The sequence below is a fragment of the Sphaerodactylus townsendi genome, linkage group LG01 (genome assembly GCF_021028975.2).
Source record: "Sphaerodactylus townsendi isolate TG3544 linkage group LG01, MPM_Stown_v2.3, whole genome shotgun sequence".
Lineage (NCBI taxonomy): Eukaryota > Metazoa > Chordata > Lepidosauria > Squamata > Sphaerodactylidae > Sphaerodactylus > Sphaerodactylus townsendi.
This window is the reverse complement of record NC_059425.1, coordinates 25,737,140-25,754,407: the sequence shown is the minus strand read 5'-3', so window position 1 is coordinate 25,754,407 and position 17,268 is coordinate 25,737,140. Positions and strand designations below refer to the sequence as shown.

The 17,268-nt window shown below is 46.8% G+C and overlaps 1 protein-coding gene across 12 annotated transcripts in view; it reads left to right on the top strand.

The window, feature by feature from the left end:
* Positions 1 to 17,268, top strand: part of SIPA1 (signal-induced proliferation-associated 1) — a 48,949-nt gene that overhangs the window by 19,532 nt on the left and 12,149 nt on the right. For 9 of the 12 annotated variants that reach the window (XM_048514536.1, XM_048514606.1, XM_048514597.1 and 6 more), the window contains 6 exons: positions 319 to 422; positions 1,274 to 1,431; positions 7,772 to 8,369; positions 10,133 to 10,407; positions 11,496 to 11,723; positions 15,930 to 16,032. In XM_048514536.1, coding sequence (XP_048370493.1) covers positions 319 to 422; positions 1,274 to 1,431; positions 7,772 to 8,369; positions 10,133 to 10,407; positions 11,496 to 11,723; positions 15,930 to 16,032 — 1,466 coding nt within the window. The remainder of the gene's footprint in view (positions 1 to 318; positions 423 to 1,273; positions 1,432 to 7,771; positions 8,370 to 10,132; positions 10,408 to 11,495; positions 11,724 to 15,929; positions 16,033 to 17,268) is intronic. The other 3 variants (XR_007246047.1, XM_048514612.1, XM_048514572.1) reach the window with 1 other exon arrangement.

Sequence of the window (17,268 nt, the reverse complement as noted above, 5' to 3'; positions counted from 1 at the left end):
AGCTTCCACCACAGCACGAGGATGTTCACATCATAACTCAACATAAGCTGTGTGTATACAAGAAAATACTGTCAAACATCATGCTCACGTTAAGAGGCTAAACAAAGCTTCTGCCTGAAACTTTGAAGCGTTCCTATTAGAGTCAAGTATGACTTCACTTTTGGACATTTTGTGGTTGGTTCCAGCTCCCTTGGCTGCCATTTTGTGGTCGGCTCCATCGTCTGAACCACCATTTTGTGGTTGGCTCCACCATATTTAGGAAATTGCAGAGGTGCCTGCAGGCTCTAAAGGGAGTGTTCTCTTGCTTTCTCTTTGCAGCTGATTCCACAGGGACACATTCCCTTTACACCGTGTACCAGGACTACGAGATTATGTTCCATGTCTCTACCATGCTTCCTTATACCCCCAACAACCGCCAGCAGGTGAGTGCAGTAGACAGTGATGGGAGATGGTAGCACGTGTACACTCACACACATGCATACAGAAGCGTCAGAGAAAACAGGGCAGTCTTCATGGCACACTCTTTCCAATTAATAATATGTGGTGTGCTGTGGTAGTTAGAGCATTGGACTAGCATTTGAGAAACCCAGATTTGAATCCCCAATCTGCCAGGGAAACATGCTGTGTGTCCTTAGGCCAGTTCATCGCTCTCAGTCTAACCTACCTCCTAGGGTTATTGTGAAGACAGAGGAGAGGAAAATAGTGTATGCCTCGTGCGCTCCTTGAGGGAAAGGCAGTGCCCTAAATGAATCCACAAGCACATGGACAATTTCAACAGAAAGGAAGAAACCATGAAAATGAACAGAAATTGGCTGCCAGTGTTGAAAAACACTAGAGTCAAGACAGTGACTAATCAGCTCCACACAAACACAGGATGACTATAGTCCGGGGGAGGGCGGTATAAAAATCTAATAATAAAATAAAAATAAATAAACAATCAAAGGGAACAAAGGCCAGGCTACTTCTATTCAGATGCACTCACCTATTGACCTTGCTATCTTCATTGTTACTCACATGCTACATACTTCATTGTTACTCACATGCCAGGCTACTTCTATTCAGATGCCCTCTCCTATTGACTTCACAGTATATATACTCCACTTGCTTTCCTTTCCTACATCAGATCCTCTGAAGATGCCAGCCACAGATGCAGGCGAAACGTCAGGAGAGAATGCTGCTAGAACACGGCTATACAGCCCGGAAACCACACAGCACGCCAGTGATTCCAGCTGTGAAAGCCTTCGACAATAAATTCTCCTTTTCTTTGTTACAGCTGTTGCGAAAACGCCACATTGGGAATGACATTGTGACAATCGTCTTCCAGGAGCCAGGGGCTCTCCCCTTCACCCCCCGCGTGATCCGCTCTCACTTCCAGCATGTATTCATTGTGGTGCGGGTGCATGAGCCTTCCACAGAGCACACTACCTACAGGTAAGAGTAAGGTGGGGTGGGCTTTACCATCAGTAGAAGGCAAAGTTGGGACAGGAAGCCCTCTTGGATTGTGGGGAGAACTTGAGAGAAAGCATTGGTACCCTTGTTGTCCTGGATTCAAGACTTTTTTTGTGTGTGTGCCTGCTAATGAGAGTTGTTCAGAAGTATGGTTCTTTTCCCTATCTATGGCTTTATATCAGGCCCCTTCCACACATGCAGAATAATGCACTTTCAATCCACTTTCAATGCACTTTGGAGCTGGATTTTGCTGTGCGGAGTAGCAAAATCCATTTTCAAACGATTGTGAAAGTGGATTGAATGTGCATTATTCTGCATGTGCAAAAAGGGCCCTATGCTGGGTTCATAAGTAATTCCATGCAACTCCCCTGTTGGAATGCACCCTCAGTATTGCAGGCTGCCATCCCTGCCCCATCTCAAATAGGGTCCTTCCCACCTCCCGTCTTTAACTGGTTCAGCCCGACTGGTTTGTGCTGCCACAAGCCGCAATTAATGCAAAGCAGCTCCCCCATTAATAGCCCTAGTCTTGAACTGGGGTTCCGCACCCTACTTCAAGGGTGTTGATCGCGTTCACCGTGGTTAGAGCCAGTGTCATGCTAAACTGTGGTTAAGGCAGCGAGGAAAGAGAGGAGGGGAATCATACAGGACAGGGAAGCAGAGAGTGCGTTCCTGAGAATGGCTTCGAGTTTGTAGAACTCCACAGGTAGGAAACGAGGATTATATCAGCACCGGATAACGAAACAGAAATAAAATAGCAACAGGTGAACAATTGACACAGAACAGAAACCTTGCTTGGTAAGACTGTCTATGATTGTTATTCTTAGTGGTTACATTCATAAACTGAGGGAAACCACAGGAGCCATGTATTATTTACTTACTTCATTTATCCCTCACCTTTCTCCTCAACGAGGACTCAAAAGTGTCTCATGTCATTTCCCCGTCCTTCATTTGATCCTCTCCACAACCCTATGAGGTAGGTTAGGCTGACAGAGAGTGATTGGGTCCAGGTCACCCAGCAAGCTTCCATAACAGACTGGGGGTTTCAACCTGTGTCTCCTAGATCCTAATCAGACAGTCTAACCACTACACAGCACTAGCTGTCTCAGGATGAGTGGGTGCTGTGCTGTGTTAGGTGATGGTGGGGGGATTTCCAAGCCCTTTCACACAGGCCACTGAAGAAAGAATACATTGGATTTAGCTAGACTTTTGGATAACCTGTGGCTAATCTCATCTCAAATTCATAGATCCCAAATGAAAGTACGAGGCCCCTTCTGAGTTCCATACTCTCTCTTCTTTATGTTTGATTCAGATATGAGGCTGGGCTAAGATTCTGCTGCTTTTGAACTGTCTGTGGGTAGAGAGACAATTGGAGGTTTGCAGGAATGATCTACAAAATCATTTAGCAGGGCAAGGTCCAGCAATGTAAGTCATCCTGTCAGTCTGCAGACAGATTCCAAAATCAGATTGCTTAATACCTTTTACTTAAAACCAGAGCAAATACCACAAAACTGTGTGCATCAAAAAACTATGTGAGCTTTAGGGTTCTTTAGAACTCTTCAACAGGCTTGCTGTTTGATGTACAAACAGACGGGGGGCAGCAGAGAGAAAATAAACTGTTTCAGACCCCAAATCTGGAAAACAGGATGTGCTATAGACTAAATTTGATTATGTTGGGTGGAAAACATTGTACCCAGTTGCTGGGGCAAAGGAGAGAAAAACAGCTACGTGGTAGCTCTTGAAATACTTTCTCCCAGAAACTGCCTCATTTGTCCGCATCACAAAAAAAATAACATTCATTTATGCAAAGGGATTTTTCACGTGTGTGTGTGTGTGTGTGTGTGTGTGTGTGTGTGTTTTCCTACACAACAGAGGTTCTTCAACTTTTTTTGCCATGGACCACTTTGGCACTCTACACAGGATAGCTTAGCTAAAGAATTATGAAATTCATCTTCCTTTTTCTTAAATGTGCGCCCCCTTGTGGTGAAAAGAAGGTACTACCTCTTTTTCTTGCCATCAAGTCACAGTTGACTTATTATGATAACCCTATAGTTTTCAAGACAAGAGACGTTCGGAGGTGGTTTGCCATTGCCTGCCTCTGCGTCGTGACCCTGGTTGTCCTTAGAGGTCTCCAATCTAAATAGTAGCCGGGGTTGGGGCTGAGAGTGTGTGACTGGCCCAAGGTATTGCAGCAAGTTTACATGGTCCAAGTGCAGATTTGAACCTAGGTTTCCCAGACCCTAGTCAGCACCTTAACCACTATACCACAGTTGCTCTCTTAGGCCCTTTCCGCACATGCAGAATAATGCACATTCAGTCCACTTTCACAATTGTTTGAAAATGGATTTTGCTATTCCGCACAGTAAAATCCAGCTGCAAATGTGGATTGAAAGTGGATTGAAAGTGCATTATTCTGCACGTGTGAAAGGGGCCTTAAGAGGTGTGATATTTGAAATCCCCTCTCTGCTTGTGCTTGCATGTCTGCTCCAGACCATGAAGTCGAGAGTAGCCAGCTCTGTTGGAAGCTGGGGGAGGCATCCATCTCAGAAAGCAGTCTTCGGGGCTGAGTGGAACACAAACAACACTCGACCAACAGCCCCAGTCTCTCAAAATATTTTGTTTTATTTTTTGCTCAAGTGAACTAGGCAGGAGGCTTCATTTCAATGAGGCTCGGGCAGAAAAACTTCCTGATGAATTCGGGGCCATGTAAGTTGGTGGCCTGATTTGATTTTCTGCCTCAGAGCAGATTAACATGTGATGTTGTTCCAAGAGTGGAGTTCCCAGCATTTTTTCCTTTAAAAAAATCTCATCTGTGGAGGAGGGTTGATTTTTGTTTGGGGGATTAGAGTGAGAGGGGAAGGGGGTGTGAATCCCCCACCTGCACTTTTTTCCTGATAGGAAATGGTCCTGGAGAAGGTGTAACTTCTGTCACTGGGGAAACTACAGGTACCTGTATTGTATTAGTGGCAAGCACAAAGCATGTTGAGCAGCAGCTGACTTCCCTGAGACCATTTCAGATGGGCAAAATGATAAAGGTGTGGTTTAAATCTCCTTCTCACCATGGTCTGGTACTGAATCACACCCACCCACCCACCCACACCCACCCAGCCCTGAACATGGTTTTTAAAAAAGAAAGAAAAATCACCGAGGGTACTGTTCACTAAATCCCTCAAATATCAAACTATTCGGGCCGTCTCCATGTAGGTCTTTGGTGAATGACGACCTCTTTCTGCCACAGAGTCTTTAAGAACAGTGTCTAATGCCTTTGGAGCCAAACAAAGAGACTTTTCATCTGGGAAAACCACAAATTGACATAATAGGGATCCGTTAAAAGTCATACTTTTCCAAAAGCACCAGAATCCAGTTAAAAGCTCCTCTCAGAAGGAGTTTGAAAGGAAAAACCCTGATTCGTTCCTGGAAATTCTCTTTTTGGAGCGCACATGTCTCGAGAGATCTGAATGACAGCTAAAGCTGCGTTATTCCGAGCTGTTGCCTCTCTGCATATCACTTTCAAGCGTTCCTGTTTAAAATCAGAGTTCCTCAAAGCACATTGAAGCGAGGACTTCAGTCCCTGTCTCACCATATGTTTCTGAAAGCCCCTGAGCTGCTTCCCTGTGGCGTAACCGAGTATGTGAATTCAGCCACTGTCTACTGACTGTTCGCACGGGCCTGTTGCTACTGCCTTCCAAGACAATGAATGGGTTTTTTAATGTGGCTTCTTCTGAAACATTTCCAGTCTTTAGAATAAGCTTTGCTTCCGGCCCCCCAAATCCCCATGGAGCACACATCTTTATTACAAGTATGCCCACCCAGTTGATGCTCAGCATTATAAGCTGGCAGTGGTTTTTCCTAGGCACAAAGAAGCCAGCAGGAAACTAGTAGCAAACCTTAATGAATGCAAGCACTCCACAGGCTTAAAGGTGTAGTGGTTAAGAATGGTGGACCCTAATCTGGAGAACCGGGTTTGACGTCCCAATCGTCCGTGTGAGCTGTGCACTCTAATCTGGAGAACCGGATTCAATTCCCCACTCCTCTATGTAAAGCTCACTGGGTAACAGTAGGCTGGTCACTGTTCTCTCAGAATTCTCTCAGCCCCTCCTGCCTCACAAGATGTCTGTTGTGGGGAGAAGAAGGGAAAATGCTTGTAAGCCGCTTTGAGACTCCTTAAAAGATAGAGAAAAGTGGGGTATAAATCCAAACTTCTCTTTTTTAGGGGACGGAGGCTTATCGTGAACATGGGGCTGCTAATTTGGTTCAGCAGTTCAGCACTATCCTTTCCAACTGGCTCCTGTGTTGATATTTACAGGTTCAGATAATGTGAATTCCCTACTGCTTCATACCCTCAGTTCTGTGATCATTCCTGCTCTGGTGATGCCAGAGGACCAAGGATTATCAAGCGCACGCAGGGAGAGTTGTATTCCAGAGTGGGTTTTTCATTCATGGATCTTCTTTTCCTCCTGGAGGTTTTCCTCCATATGAAGCCTGCAGGGTGACCTTGGGCTAGTCACAGTTCTCTCAGAACTCTCTCAGCCCCACCTAACTCACTAAGTGTCTGCAGTGGGAAGAGAAAGGGAAGGAGTTTGTAAGCTACTTTTAGACTCCATGCTATTGAGAAAAGCAGGGTATAAATCTAGAGCCATTGTTGTCTTCTGCCCCTTGATTATGGTAAAAAGCTCTTGTATAAAAAGAGGGAAAATTAAATACTGGCCATCCAACCACTTTGAGTCCCAGGGAGAAAAATGGGATATAAACAAAGAATAAACAAATAAGTAAAAGATAAAGGGATGCGAAGAAAGTTCTAGACCTGGTGCCTACAAAGATCATGTTGGTGAGGGGACAAGCTTGTTTTCTCCTGCTCCATAGGCTAGGACTAGGAGTAATGGGTTCAAGGTGAAGGAAAAGAGATTCCACATAAACATCAGGAAAAACTTCCTGAACATAAGGGCTGTTCAACAGTGGAATGCACTACCTCAGAGTGTGGTGGAGTCTCCTTCTTTGGAGGTTTTTAAAGAGAGGCTGGATGGCCATCCGTCAGGAGTGCTTTGATTGTGTGTTCCTGCATTGCAGGGGGTTGGACTGGATGGCCCTTGTGGGCCATCCAACTCTATGATTCTATCACACTGATCCAGGCTTGCACAGGAGTCCAGTGGCATAGGGTCAGCTTCCTGTACCTGTAACTTCCTGTTGTATCTGCCTATCTCATTCATTCTACACATTCTAACATCAGAACAGTCGCATCTTAGAGATGAATGAAAGTTTCCAGAGTATGAGCTTTCATGAGTCAAAGCTCACTTTTGAGATCTGACAAAGCAAGCTTTGATCACAACATTTTTTATACCGTGGAAATTTTTGTGGTCTTTATGGTGCTACAGGGCTCAAATTTTGTTCTGCTACGGCAGGCCAACGTGGCTACCCACCTGAAACTATCTAACAACAGTGTCTGCCACCCACTCTGAATGAAATGATGAGTCATTGTTTTGGATCTTGTTTTGATCCAACCTCTTTTTGAATCTTTGTTCTGCTGCATTCATAAATTGGCCAGATGGATGTATCCCTCAGAGAACTGACGAAGTAATACTCTGACTCACAAAAACTTATGCTGGAATAAAAGTTATGTAACGTGCTGCTGGGCTCCCATTTTATTCTGCTGCCGCCAAATAATATGGTAACCCTCTGGAAAGTTGATCCAGGCTGAGATAGGTTAGGCCAATTCACATTCCTCTTGGGATTGTTTGGTCCCCCCAAACATTTGCAAAATTCATTGTTATCCAAAAATAACAGAATAGAGGTATTTCACTTCTGAATGCTGAATATTTATTTATTTGCTTCATTTATATCCTCCTTTTTTCCCAGTGGAGGCCCAAAGCAGCTTACATTCTTACCTTACCTTGTTTGCTCCTCCATTTTATCCTCACAACAACCCTGTGATGTAGCTTAGATGTAGAGTGTGTGTCTTGACCCAAAGTCTCCTAGCAAGCTCCAGTGACAGAGTAGGGATTTTAATCTGGGTCTTTCTGATCCTAGACAAACACTTTAACTGCTGTGCTTCACTGCTATATTCTCTATTTAAGACAAAATTCTGTTGTTGTCCAGAAACATGGCATGTATTTGCCGTGAGTCTCAAAGTCTTGGTTCAAGTCAGGCCCCACCTCTGCCATTTGACTCGTTGTGCATCCTTGACCCTCTTTAAAATGGGCAGGAATAATCACCTCCTGTCAGTCATTCCAGGGTGATTTAAGGGCAACCACAATAAGGATTCCAAAGTAGAATTTTGTAAAATCTGACATAAATGACATATCCCTTTCCTTCCCTGAACACGACCCAGCGTGGCTGTCAGCTGCACCAAGGACATCCCGCCGTTCGGTCCCTTCATCCCGGCCGAGAATTGCTTCTTGAAGGGCCCAGCTTTCCGGGACTTCCTGCTTGCCAAGGCTATCAATGCAGAAAATGCTGCTGAACGCTCAGGGAAGTTTCACGCGATGGCGACCCGTACCCGCCAGGAGTACCTGCGTGACCTGGCCCTGAACCACGCCACCACCAGCACCTTGGAGGCCTCTTCGTCCCGTCTCGCACTCATCGCTTTGGCTTCTAAGAAGCGGGAGAAGGCCAAGAATACAAAGGGGGCAGAAGCACACAGCGCAGGGTCTTTGGTGTGGGGCGTCTGGGCGAGGGATGGCAGTCGGGGACCTGATTGCAAAACCCCTGAGCTGCGGTGCCTGCTGGGCATCTCAGCTGAGTTTCTAGTCCTCATTGATGCCCGTGAAAAAAGGGTGGTCTTTAACTGCTCCTGCCGGGACATCCTGGCTTGGACCTTCTCTGAAAGCTGCACTTTGGACCTTTATTATGAGACGGGGGACTACATTTGCATGCGTGTGGACGAGGGACAAGCGGCAGACATCAAGGACATTGTGCACCGGCTGCAGGTAGGGTTCGAATTTCAAATGCTGCTGTGCTGAATCTGGGCCTTATGGCTCTCTGCTTTCTAAATTCCAGTGTGTTGCACAAAGCTTGCTGTTTGTGTATGTATGGGGGGGGTGGGTACATTCTTCATGTGCTCAGAGGTATATTTGTGCAGGATAATGCTTCTGTAGTCATCTTGTTTGTGGGCTTCCTAGAGGCACCTGGTTGGCCACTGTGTGGACAGACTACTGATGGACCAGGGTCTAATCTGGCGTGACTTTTCTATGTTCTCAAGTGTTTTTTACTGCATATCCTAGGGTTGGAATGCCAGTTATGAAAAGCATCTCTGGGTCCAATTACCTTTTTCAGTTGCAAAGAGGCAGCACAAACGTGGTCACTTCTGTACGACTATGGAGGCCCAGAGCAGTTTATAACATCATTCTTGCCCTCTCCATTTTATTCTCACAAAAACCACCCTTTCCAGTATGTAAGGCTGACTGGCCCAAGGTAATTCAACAAGCTTTTGTGCTAGTGTGGGGAATCAAACCTGGATCTTGCAAGCCACAGACTGAGATGCTCACCGCTACACCACGCTGACCAGTATAAACTGGACTGCCCCAGATGCATAAAAAGGCACCCTGGAAGCTGTGTAGCATAATATGGAATCTCTTACATCCTCTCTGACACTGCTAAGGTTTCTGGGGTGTTTTGCCTTGTACTACCCTTAATACAAAGCCCCTTTCAGAGCTCAATCTGTGAATTTTATTTATATTTATTTATATTTATATTTTTAAAAATCATTCTTCCTTTGCTGTGTTCAGCTGGTTTGCAATAATATTAATCAAACCCCAACAACAACCTGTTGAAACGACAAACTTTCCATTATTTAAAACGTTTCTGTCCCTCGCTGCCACTGGCAAAGCAATGATATCAAACCCTGTAACAAAATGGAGGTACCGTCAATGAAATTAACAGTGCCAGTAATAGGTCTGTGCAGCCACATATCTTCTAGAGCAGAGGGGTCCAACTCTGGCACTTCAGATGCTCATGGACTACAATTCCCATCAGCCCCTGCTAGCATGGCCTGGGGCTTCAGATGTTCATGGACTACAATTCCCATAATGGGAATTGTAGTCCATGAACATCTGAAGCGCCAGAGTTGGATACCCCTGACCTAGAGTATATATGGTTTACAATCCTCTCTGGAGAGAGAATCCACATTCCTTAGCTCCTGTCATCTCCAAGAGGGCATCCTGTGCTGCTTGTCACAGCTAGTTTTCCATTGTACTGCAGCAGAGACATTCAAAGGGGATCCTAGTCCACTGTCTGCAACAGCCACAGGGGCTTCTATAGGAAGAGGCCATATCTAAGGTGTGTGGTCCCAGGCTTTAAAGGTAAGCATTTGTACCTTGAATTTGGCCCCAGAACAAATGGGTCCTCAAAGAAGTCACTTACGAAATAGCCAGATGCCCTTCAGGACAGTGAGCAACAATACTTGGAACTAGTTGTCACTTCTGGATACTTTAACAACAGCTGCAATGCTGTCCCCCAACCCCAGATCCGACTTTTCCATTCCGTTGACCATGCTTAAAGGAAAAGGGAATATCCTAGGACAGACACCCTGATCAAATGGGATGCCAAGGGCATCTAGCACACCGTCATTGTTGTGTTGTGATGACCGTAGGTGCCGATCGTGTGAATGTTGGAGAATCTGCCATCCTGTATCTTCCTGGACTTTAATGCCTTCCTGTTGTGGTTCTCGTCCTACCCCCGGTCCCCCTAACAGTTAGTGACCCGAGGATGTGAGACGCGGGAGCTAACCCTGCTGCGGAACGGAGTCGGGCAGCTGGGATTCCAGATGGACCCGGAGGGTTTTGTGACTGAAGTGGAGCGCTTCACCTTTGCCGAGAAGGCCGGCCTTCAGCCCGGAGCCCGCCTAGTCCGCGTCTGCGAGAGAGCCCTGCCCAGCCTCAGCCACGGCCAAACTGCAGAGCTTCTGCGCACTGCCAAGAAGGTCACCATCACTGTTGTTCCCCCGGATGAGAATGGGAAGCCCAGGAGGTGAGGCTGCTGCGGGCTAGGGGGAGCGCACACCTGCGTGTTCCTTGTGCTTTGGTTTCTTGACAGCTTGCCATTCCGTAACCTGGTGTTGCCTCCCATTCTGAGGGTGGGGAGCCAGTGGTCTCCGAGCAAAGGTCTTGCTGTGGGAGCTGGTGTGGGTTTTTTTGCTCTGTGCATTACCACAGCAGCTGTTCAGAGGAGGAAGCAGCTGCTGAACTGTAGATGGCCAAAGTTAATGAGTTAATGAGACTGACATGGTAAGGGAAAGTGCTGTCAAGTCATAGCCAGCTTATGGCAACCCCACAGGGTTGCAAATGCCTTAGCAGACCAGGTGCTCAGGAGCAGCAGCAGCAGCAGAAGGCCATTGCTTTCACATCCTGCACGTGAGCTCCCAAAGGCACCTGGTGGGCCACTGCGAGTAGCAGAGTGCTGGACTAGATGGACTCTGGTCTGATCCAGCAGGCTAGTTCTTACGTTCTAATGTTAGGGTTTCAGGGCAAGAGAAGGACAGAGGTGGTTTGCCACTGTCTGCTTCTCTAGAGCAATCTTAGACATTGATGGCAATTTCTCTGATAAATGGACTCAAGGCCAGAAACAATGAGATTGAAAACAACTGTTAAAATGTATTTATTTGAATTGGTTCTGGTGGGTTTTCCAGGCTGTGTGGCCGTGGTCTTGTTCACGGCCACACAGCCCGGAAAACCCACCAGAACCAGTTGAATCCGGCCGCAAAAGCCTTCGACAATATTTATTTGGACGTTTATCTATTCATTTCTTTGGATACATTTGCCTAGCTTTTCTCCACTGAGTATGGACACAAAGTCGCTTGCAATATGAGGAAGGAACAAGCCCTAAATACGTAGCAAAATGCAACAAATGAAGCCACAAGGCACTTTGCTTGGTCCAGGAATCAGCTCCCTCTAATCTTGCAGTGCTGAACTGGAGCGACCCAATGAGAGATTAGTTATCCACTGTAAAAGCCCTCACAAACCATCGCATTGGATATCTTTTTTGCAGAAACTAATTTGAGCCCACCCTCTTGGAGTGTGCCCCGCCCTGATGCCATTTGGTTTGCTCTTTTTGGACAGGAGTTTCTCGGAGCTGTACCAGAAATCCTTGCAAGAGAAGAGGAGGAGTGAGCCACCTGCCGGGGAGGCAGAGCTGTCCAGGCCGGGGAGCGAAGCCGGGTTCAAGCCAGCCACACTTCAACTCCTCCATTCGCTGTCCCTGCAGGACGGGGCCCCTCACAACCTGGCCGAGGAGAGGACAGAGTTTCTTCGGAGTCACAGTGGTGGAGCACCCTTGCCTTCAAACCCGTGAGTAGCCTTCTGGTCTCTGACTCAGGGCCAGGATCTGCCAGCCGCCTCCATTCAGTGTTGTAACGTTTCTCCAACCCAGACAACTCAAGCCTTTTAGCTTCCAAGAAATATGTCTTAGCCAGGGGGGTACCGCTCGGGGACGTATGGAGTCAAATGTCCCCGGGCTGAGACCATTTAGTCACATGGGGGCAGAAAATCGCTCCCACATCCCTCCCCTGGGTCCATACACCGACTTAAAAAAAAACATTGTTTGGTCATGGTGGGGGAGGGCGGCCGCCTATATGGGGTGGGGCAGAAAACTCAGATTTTGTACCAGGCTACATCTTCCCTAGATGCGCCTCTGTTTAGCCTAACATAAACTGTCACATCTATGAATTCATCATAATTCCCAGCATAGCCTATGAGAGTGACTTCAGAATATACAGGCAAGATTAAAGTCTATTACTGAGGAAGTGGAGTAATTTTACCATGAAACAGACCACAGAGGGAAGCTCGTCCCCACGTTTGGATTCCTTGCACAATTGAGGACTATATTATCATCCTAGATATTCTGGCTGATCTTGTAGTCTGTTCCAAGATATTCGCACTTATCTTATTGCATTACATTTTTCACTTTTTGCATTATATGTAGCCTGGGTATTGTATTTTGTCTATGTTTAATTGCCTGTGGTGACATTCACAACACACATGCACACACATGCACATTCTATCTGCCGCTTTGGACATGTAGACCTGGTTAACAGGTTTGGTCACCAGGTGCCAAAGCCACTGTTCAGCAGGACTGTTACAGATTCCCCATTGCCCTCTCTCTGTTCTATTTGAATGAATTAATGAATTAATTAATGAATTTGACTGACTGACTGACTAGAACCAGGGGGCATACATGGAAAATGCTGGGGGGAAGAATTAGGACTAATAAAAGGAAACAACGTGTGATTGGTGTTTGGAATATGCTGCCACAGGAGGTGGCGATGGCCACTAACCTGGATAGCTTTAAAAGGGGCTTGGACAGATTTATGGAGGAGAAGTCGATTTATGGCTACCAATCTTGATCCTCTGATCTGAGATTGCAAATGCCTTAACAGTCCAGGTGCTCAGGAGCAGCAGCAGCAGAAGGCCATTGCTTTCACATCCTGCATGTGAGCTCCCAAAGGCACCTGGTGGGCCACTGCGAGTAGCAGAGAGCTGGACTAGATGGACTCTGGTCTGATCCAGCTGGCTTGTTCTTATGTTCTTATGTTCTTATGACTGACTGAATTAATAATTAATTAATTAATTAATTAATTAGAATGACTGACTTAATTAATGTTCTTAGGTTCTTAAGGGTGTGAAGGAGGCCAAGGGAGAGCAAGAAAGCAGATTGTGCTGATAGAGTTGCACAGAGTATAGTATGGTGTAGTAGTTATGAGCAGGTGGATCCTAATCTGGAGTACAGGGTTTGATTCCCCACTCCTCCACCTGAGTGGCAGAGGCTTATCTGGTGAACCAGATGTGTTTCCGCACACCTACATTCCTGCTGGGTGACCCTGGGCTAGTCGCAGCTCTTTCTGAACTCTCTCAGCCCCACCTACCTCACAAAAGGTGTCAGTTGTGGGGAGAGGAAGGGAAAGGAGCTTGTAAGCCACCTTGAGTCTCCTTACAGGGGAGAAAGGTGGGGTATAAATCCAAACTCTTCTTCTTCTTTGTATTCCCCCTCCAACCCGTTTCCTTACAAGGGTCCCAGAGTAACGAGGGTTCCAGGTGGTTGGAGGAATGAAGAGGTTTTAAATCCAAAAGGACACTCAAGGTCCCTCAGCAGGCCAGGTCCGGGTTGGCAGCCGCTAGTTGCTCTCCTTCATTATTAGTGTGCACATTCTTTTAGCAGCAGACTGGGCAGTCCCAGCCCAGACTGCGTGGGCGATGTGCCATGCAGTTTCTCCAGTGTTCGTCAGCTTTTTCAAATATGTGAAACTGTGAAGCCGAGGCTGTGAAAAAGATTTTTTTTTGTTCGGCTCCAGGATGTGGCTAAATTTGACCTTCTTGGCTAAATTTGATCTAAATTTGACCTTCCTGACTGTTCAGAAGGGGAAAAGAAGGAACTGGGGCTAAGTGGGGAGAAAATGTGATTCAGGCCTGATGTTTCAGCTGTGGCTCACTGAAGAAAAGAGGTTTTCTTTTTTTTTTGTGCTTAAAGGCTTGGGAGATCCCATTTCAAGTCACTGCCAGAGACAGGAGGGTGGGCGGAGGGGAGAACCACTTCGTAAAATTTCGTTTGAGGATGACTTAAGCATAGGTGTCAAACTCGTGGCCCTCCAGATGTTATGGACTACAGTTCCCATCATCCCCCGCCAGCATCGTGCTGGCAGGGGATGATGGGAACTGTAGTCCATAACATCTGGAGGGCCGCGAGTTTGACATCTGTGACTTAATGCAAGGTTAGGCACCTGAGAGGCTGAAAGTAGCTTTCTCTGGCTGCTGGTAGCCCATTTTAGACCCAGTTTAGTGGGAAACTGGCTGATCATTTTTTTCTCCTACAAATAAAATAAAATGGTTTTCAAACACTGTAAAAGTGGAGCAGGGGTGAGAGGAGAGAAGGAGAGAGCAGGTTTATACTTAACGGTTATGTGTGTCTCCTGATTTTCATACTCCCTAATTGTGAGGTCCATGGCCAGTGATGGGTTTGTTTAGGGTGGGGCAAGCCAGAGTTTGAGAAGGTAGATCAGCCCTCTGGAGAGCTGGTCTACCCACAGTTGAAAGCAATGGGTAGACCTGGCCACCAAAGAGGGGGATAACAAGATGGGGATTTGGTGGCGGGGGGGGGCACAATTTCAGTGATTGCCCTGGGCGCCATTTTCTGTAGATATGCTTCTGGCAGAAAATTCAACTTGAGGGCCACATCTAGGGCCCCTTTAGCACATGTATGCACTTTCAATCCATTTTCACAATTGTTCCACACATCAAAATCCAGCTGTAAAGTGCGTTGAAAGTGGATTATTCTGCATGTGCGGAAGGGGCCTCAGTCTCTGCATTCTTTTCCTGACTCCAAGTTGAGTTTTTGATGTCAGGAACTGGCAGTGGCCACCAAACGAACAGAAGTCTGCCTTGGAATCATTGAAACGTTTGGCAGAGGCTCAGGTGTGGCTGCCTCTGCTGATATTAATGGCTCACTGTTGAACAATTTCTTGGCAAATAAACCTCATCAATCAATTCTGCTGCCTGTTAGGCTGATGCTCCTCAGAAACTGTTAAGCGGTTTCAGGGCCAGAAAAAAAGTTCTCACAAATTGGATGTGGTCCTCTAGGCCCTAATTTGCCATCCCTATCTCACTGTGGCTAGAACATAAGAACAAGCCTGCTGGATCAGACCAGAGTCCAACTAGTCCAGCACTCTGCTATTTGCAGTGGCCCACTAGGTGCCTTTGGGAGCTCACGTGCAGGATGTGAAAGCAATGGCCTTCTGCTGCTCCTGCTCCTGAGCACCTGGTCTGCTAAGGCATTTTCAATCTGAGATCAAGGAGGATCAAGATTGGTAGCCATAGATCGACTTCTCCTCAGTAGGTTTCACTGGCTTTATACAACGGGCCATTTAAATGGTTTCCTAGATCATTTTCTGGCATACAGACCCTCTGAGAATACAAGGTGACTACCCCGAACATTGTAATCCCTGTAAAAAGGAGTATTTTCGTCAAGGGAAATTGCCTTGGAGTCCTTGGGAAGGGGTTAGGTAAGATATGCAAGGCCATTTTCCCCCTTCTGTAGCAGTGACTCATCTCTCATTCAATATCTGCATATTTTCAATGGTGTCCTCCTCACTATCTGACTCGCTATGTTCTGTATTACATGAGGACAGGGCTGGGGCTTAGCAATGAAGCATCTACTTTGGGAGCAGAAGTGTGCAGGTTCAATCCCTGATACCTCAATTTAAAAGCATCAAGCGGTAGGGTAATGGGAAAGACCTCTGCTAAGGTCTGTTTCAGTACAAGGAGGCTTCATGTGTTTATATGTTCATGATTTTGGAAAGACAGAGTAAATCCACGGCCCTAAGACTCTTCCAACTTTGGAAATTTAATTGAGAGAGAATGATGGGGAAGAGCCCCCACCAAGTGACAGATGTTTACAAATGATTGATATGTTTATACTTGTCAAAACAGTGAAGGCTTTGCAGTAAGGGGGCTGGACATTATTATCAGGTTTCTCATCCCACTTTTATGTCTTCTTTTCCTCAGGGTACCACCTCAAGACACCCCTGTCCTCCCCAGTCCCCCTCCAGATCTCATTTTGGCCGCCACACCTAAAGTCCCTCTGGACCAGGGGACCGTAAGTGACGGGGTAATTGTACTAATGTGTGTATATATACCTTTGTCTGAGTTCTGGGTACCTCAAGCTCCATCTCCTCCCATATGAGCAGCCCTGGATTTAAATGGCATTTTCAGTGATCCTGCTGTGTGTTGCCGGAATTGTTTTAGTCTGTTCCTTTAATGGTTGGGGGAATTAGCTGGGAACAGACCTGCAATGAGAGAGGGAGGCAAGAGAATTTCCACCAATTTATACAGAGGTCCGTGCCCCAAATAAATCCACTCTGAACCAGAATTAAAAGGAGAAGCGTTAATTTTTTTTGAGCAATTTAAAAAATAAAAACACACTTGCAAATTGTAAACACAGAGGGAGGGAGAGTTTTGAGAAGCCTAGGGAATTAGACAGATGACCAATAGTGAGGATAGAAGAGGGTGATGAGCAGGGGCGTATCTGCCAGGGGACATGAGGTAACCCATGTCCACAGGTGCAACTAATCTGGTCATGTGGGGGGCGCAAAGAGAGGGGCACAAAGAGACTTCCCCCACGAAGTCTTCTGCCTCCTCGGCCCGGCCCACGTCATCCTGCTGCCTTGTCTGACTTCAGTCTCCCTCAGCCCCACCCACGTCATTGAAGAGGATGACATGGGTGGGACCAAGGGAGGCCGAAGTCAAACAAGGCTCCCTTCAGGCAGGCAGACCTCCCTGGGTTCCACAGTGGGGGGGGGAGCGGGGCTCCACAGCGAGCACTGGTGGCACTCCACCCACCTGGGCTCCCTGCAGGCCTCTTTCTGCCCTCCCAAGGCCCTGGGGTGAGCAGGAGCCGGCATCAGGGATGTGGGGAGTGGGACTACGCAATGCACGGGGGAGGGCACCCAGAGGAGGTTTTGTCCCTGGTCGCCATTCCCCCCCACATATGCCTCTGGCATTGAGGGGAGGGTAATATTTATCATTCCAGAAGAGGTCTTAGGAGAATGAGAGACAGCGACTAGCACGTCTCATGGGCACAAGGAGGACATCCAAGTGCAATTTGTCATGGATTTGGAGGGTCCAGTTATAGGAAAAATTGATCCTCTGGCTATGAAAAGCAGGACAGTCTTCCTGGAACAAAGCAAAGTTCTGTTCCCTGGCACAGACGAAGGCTTGATTGGATTAAGACCTGGGAAAGCCTAACTCTTGATGGGTTTTGGACTGTTGAAACAAGGAAACTCTGAAAGTTTGATGACCCTTAATACCTGCCCAGGAGATTTAAGAGTGAGTTAACGTTTGGGGG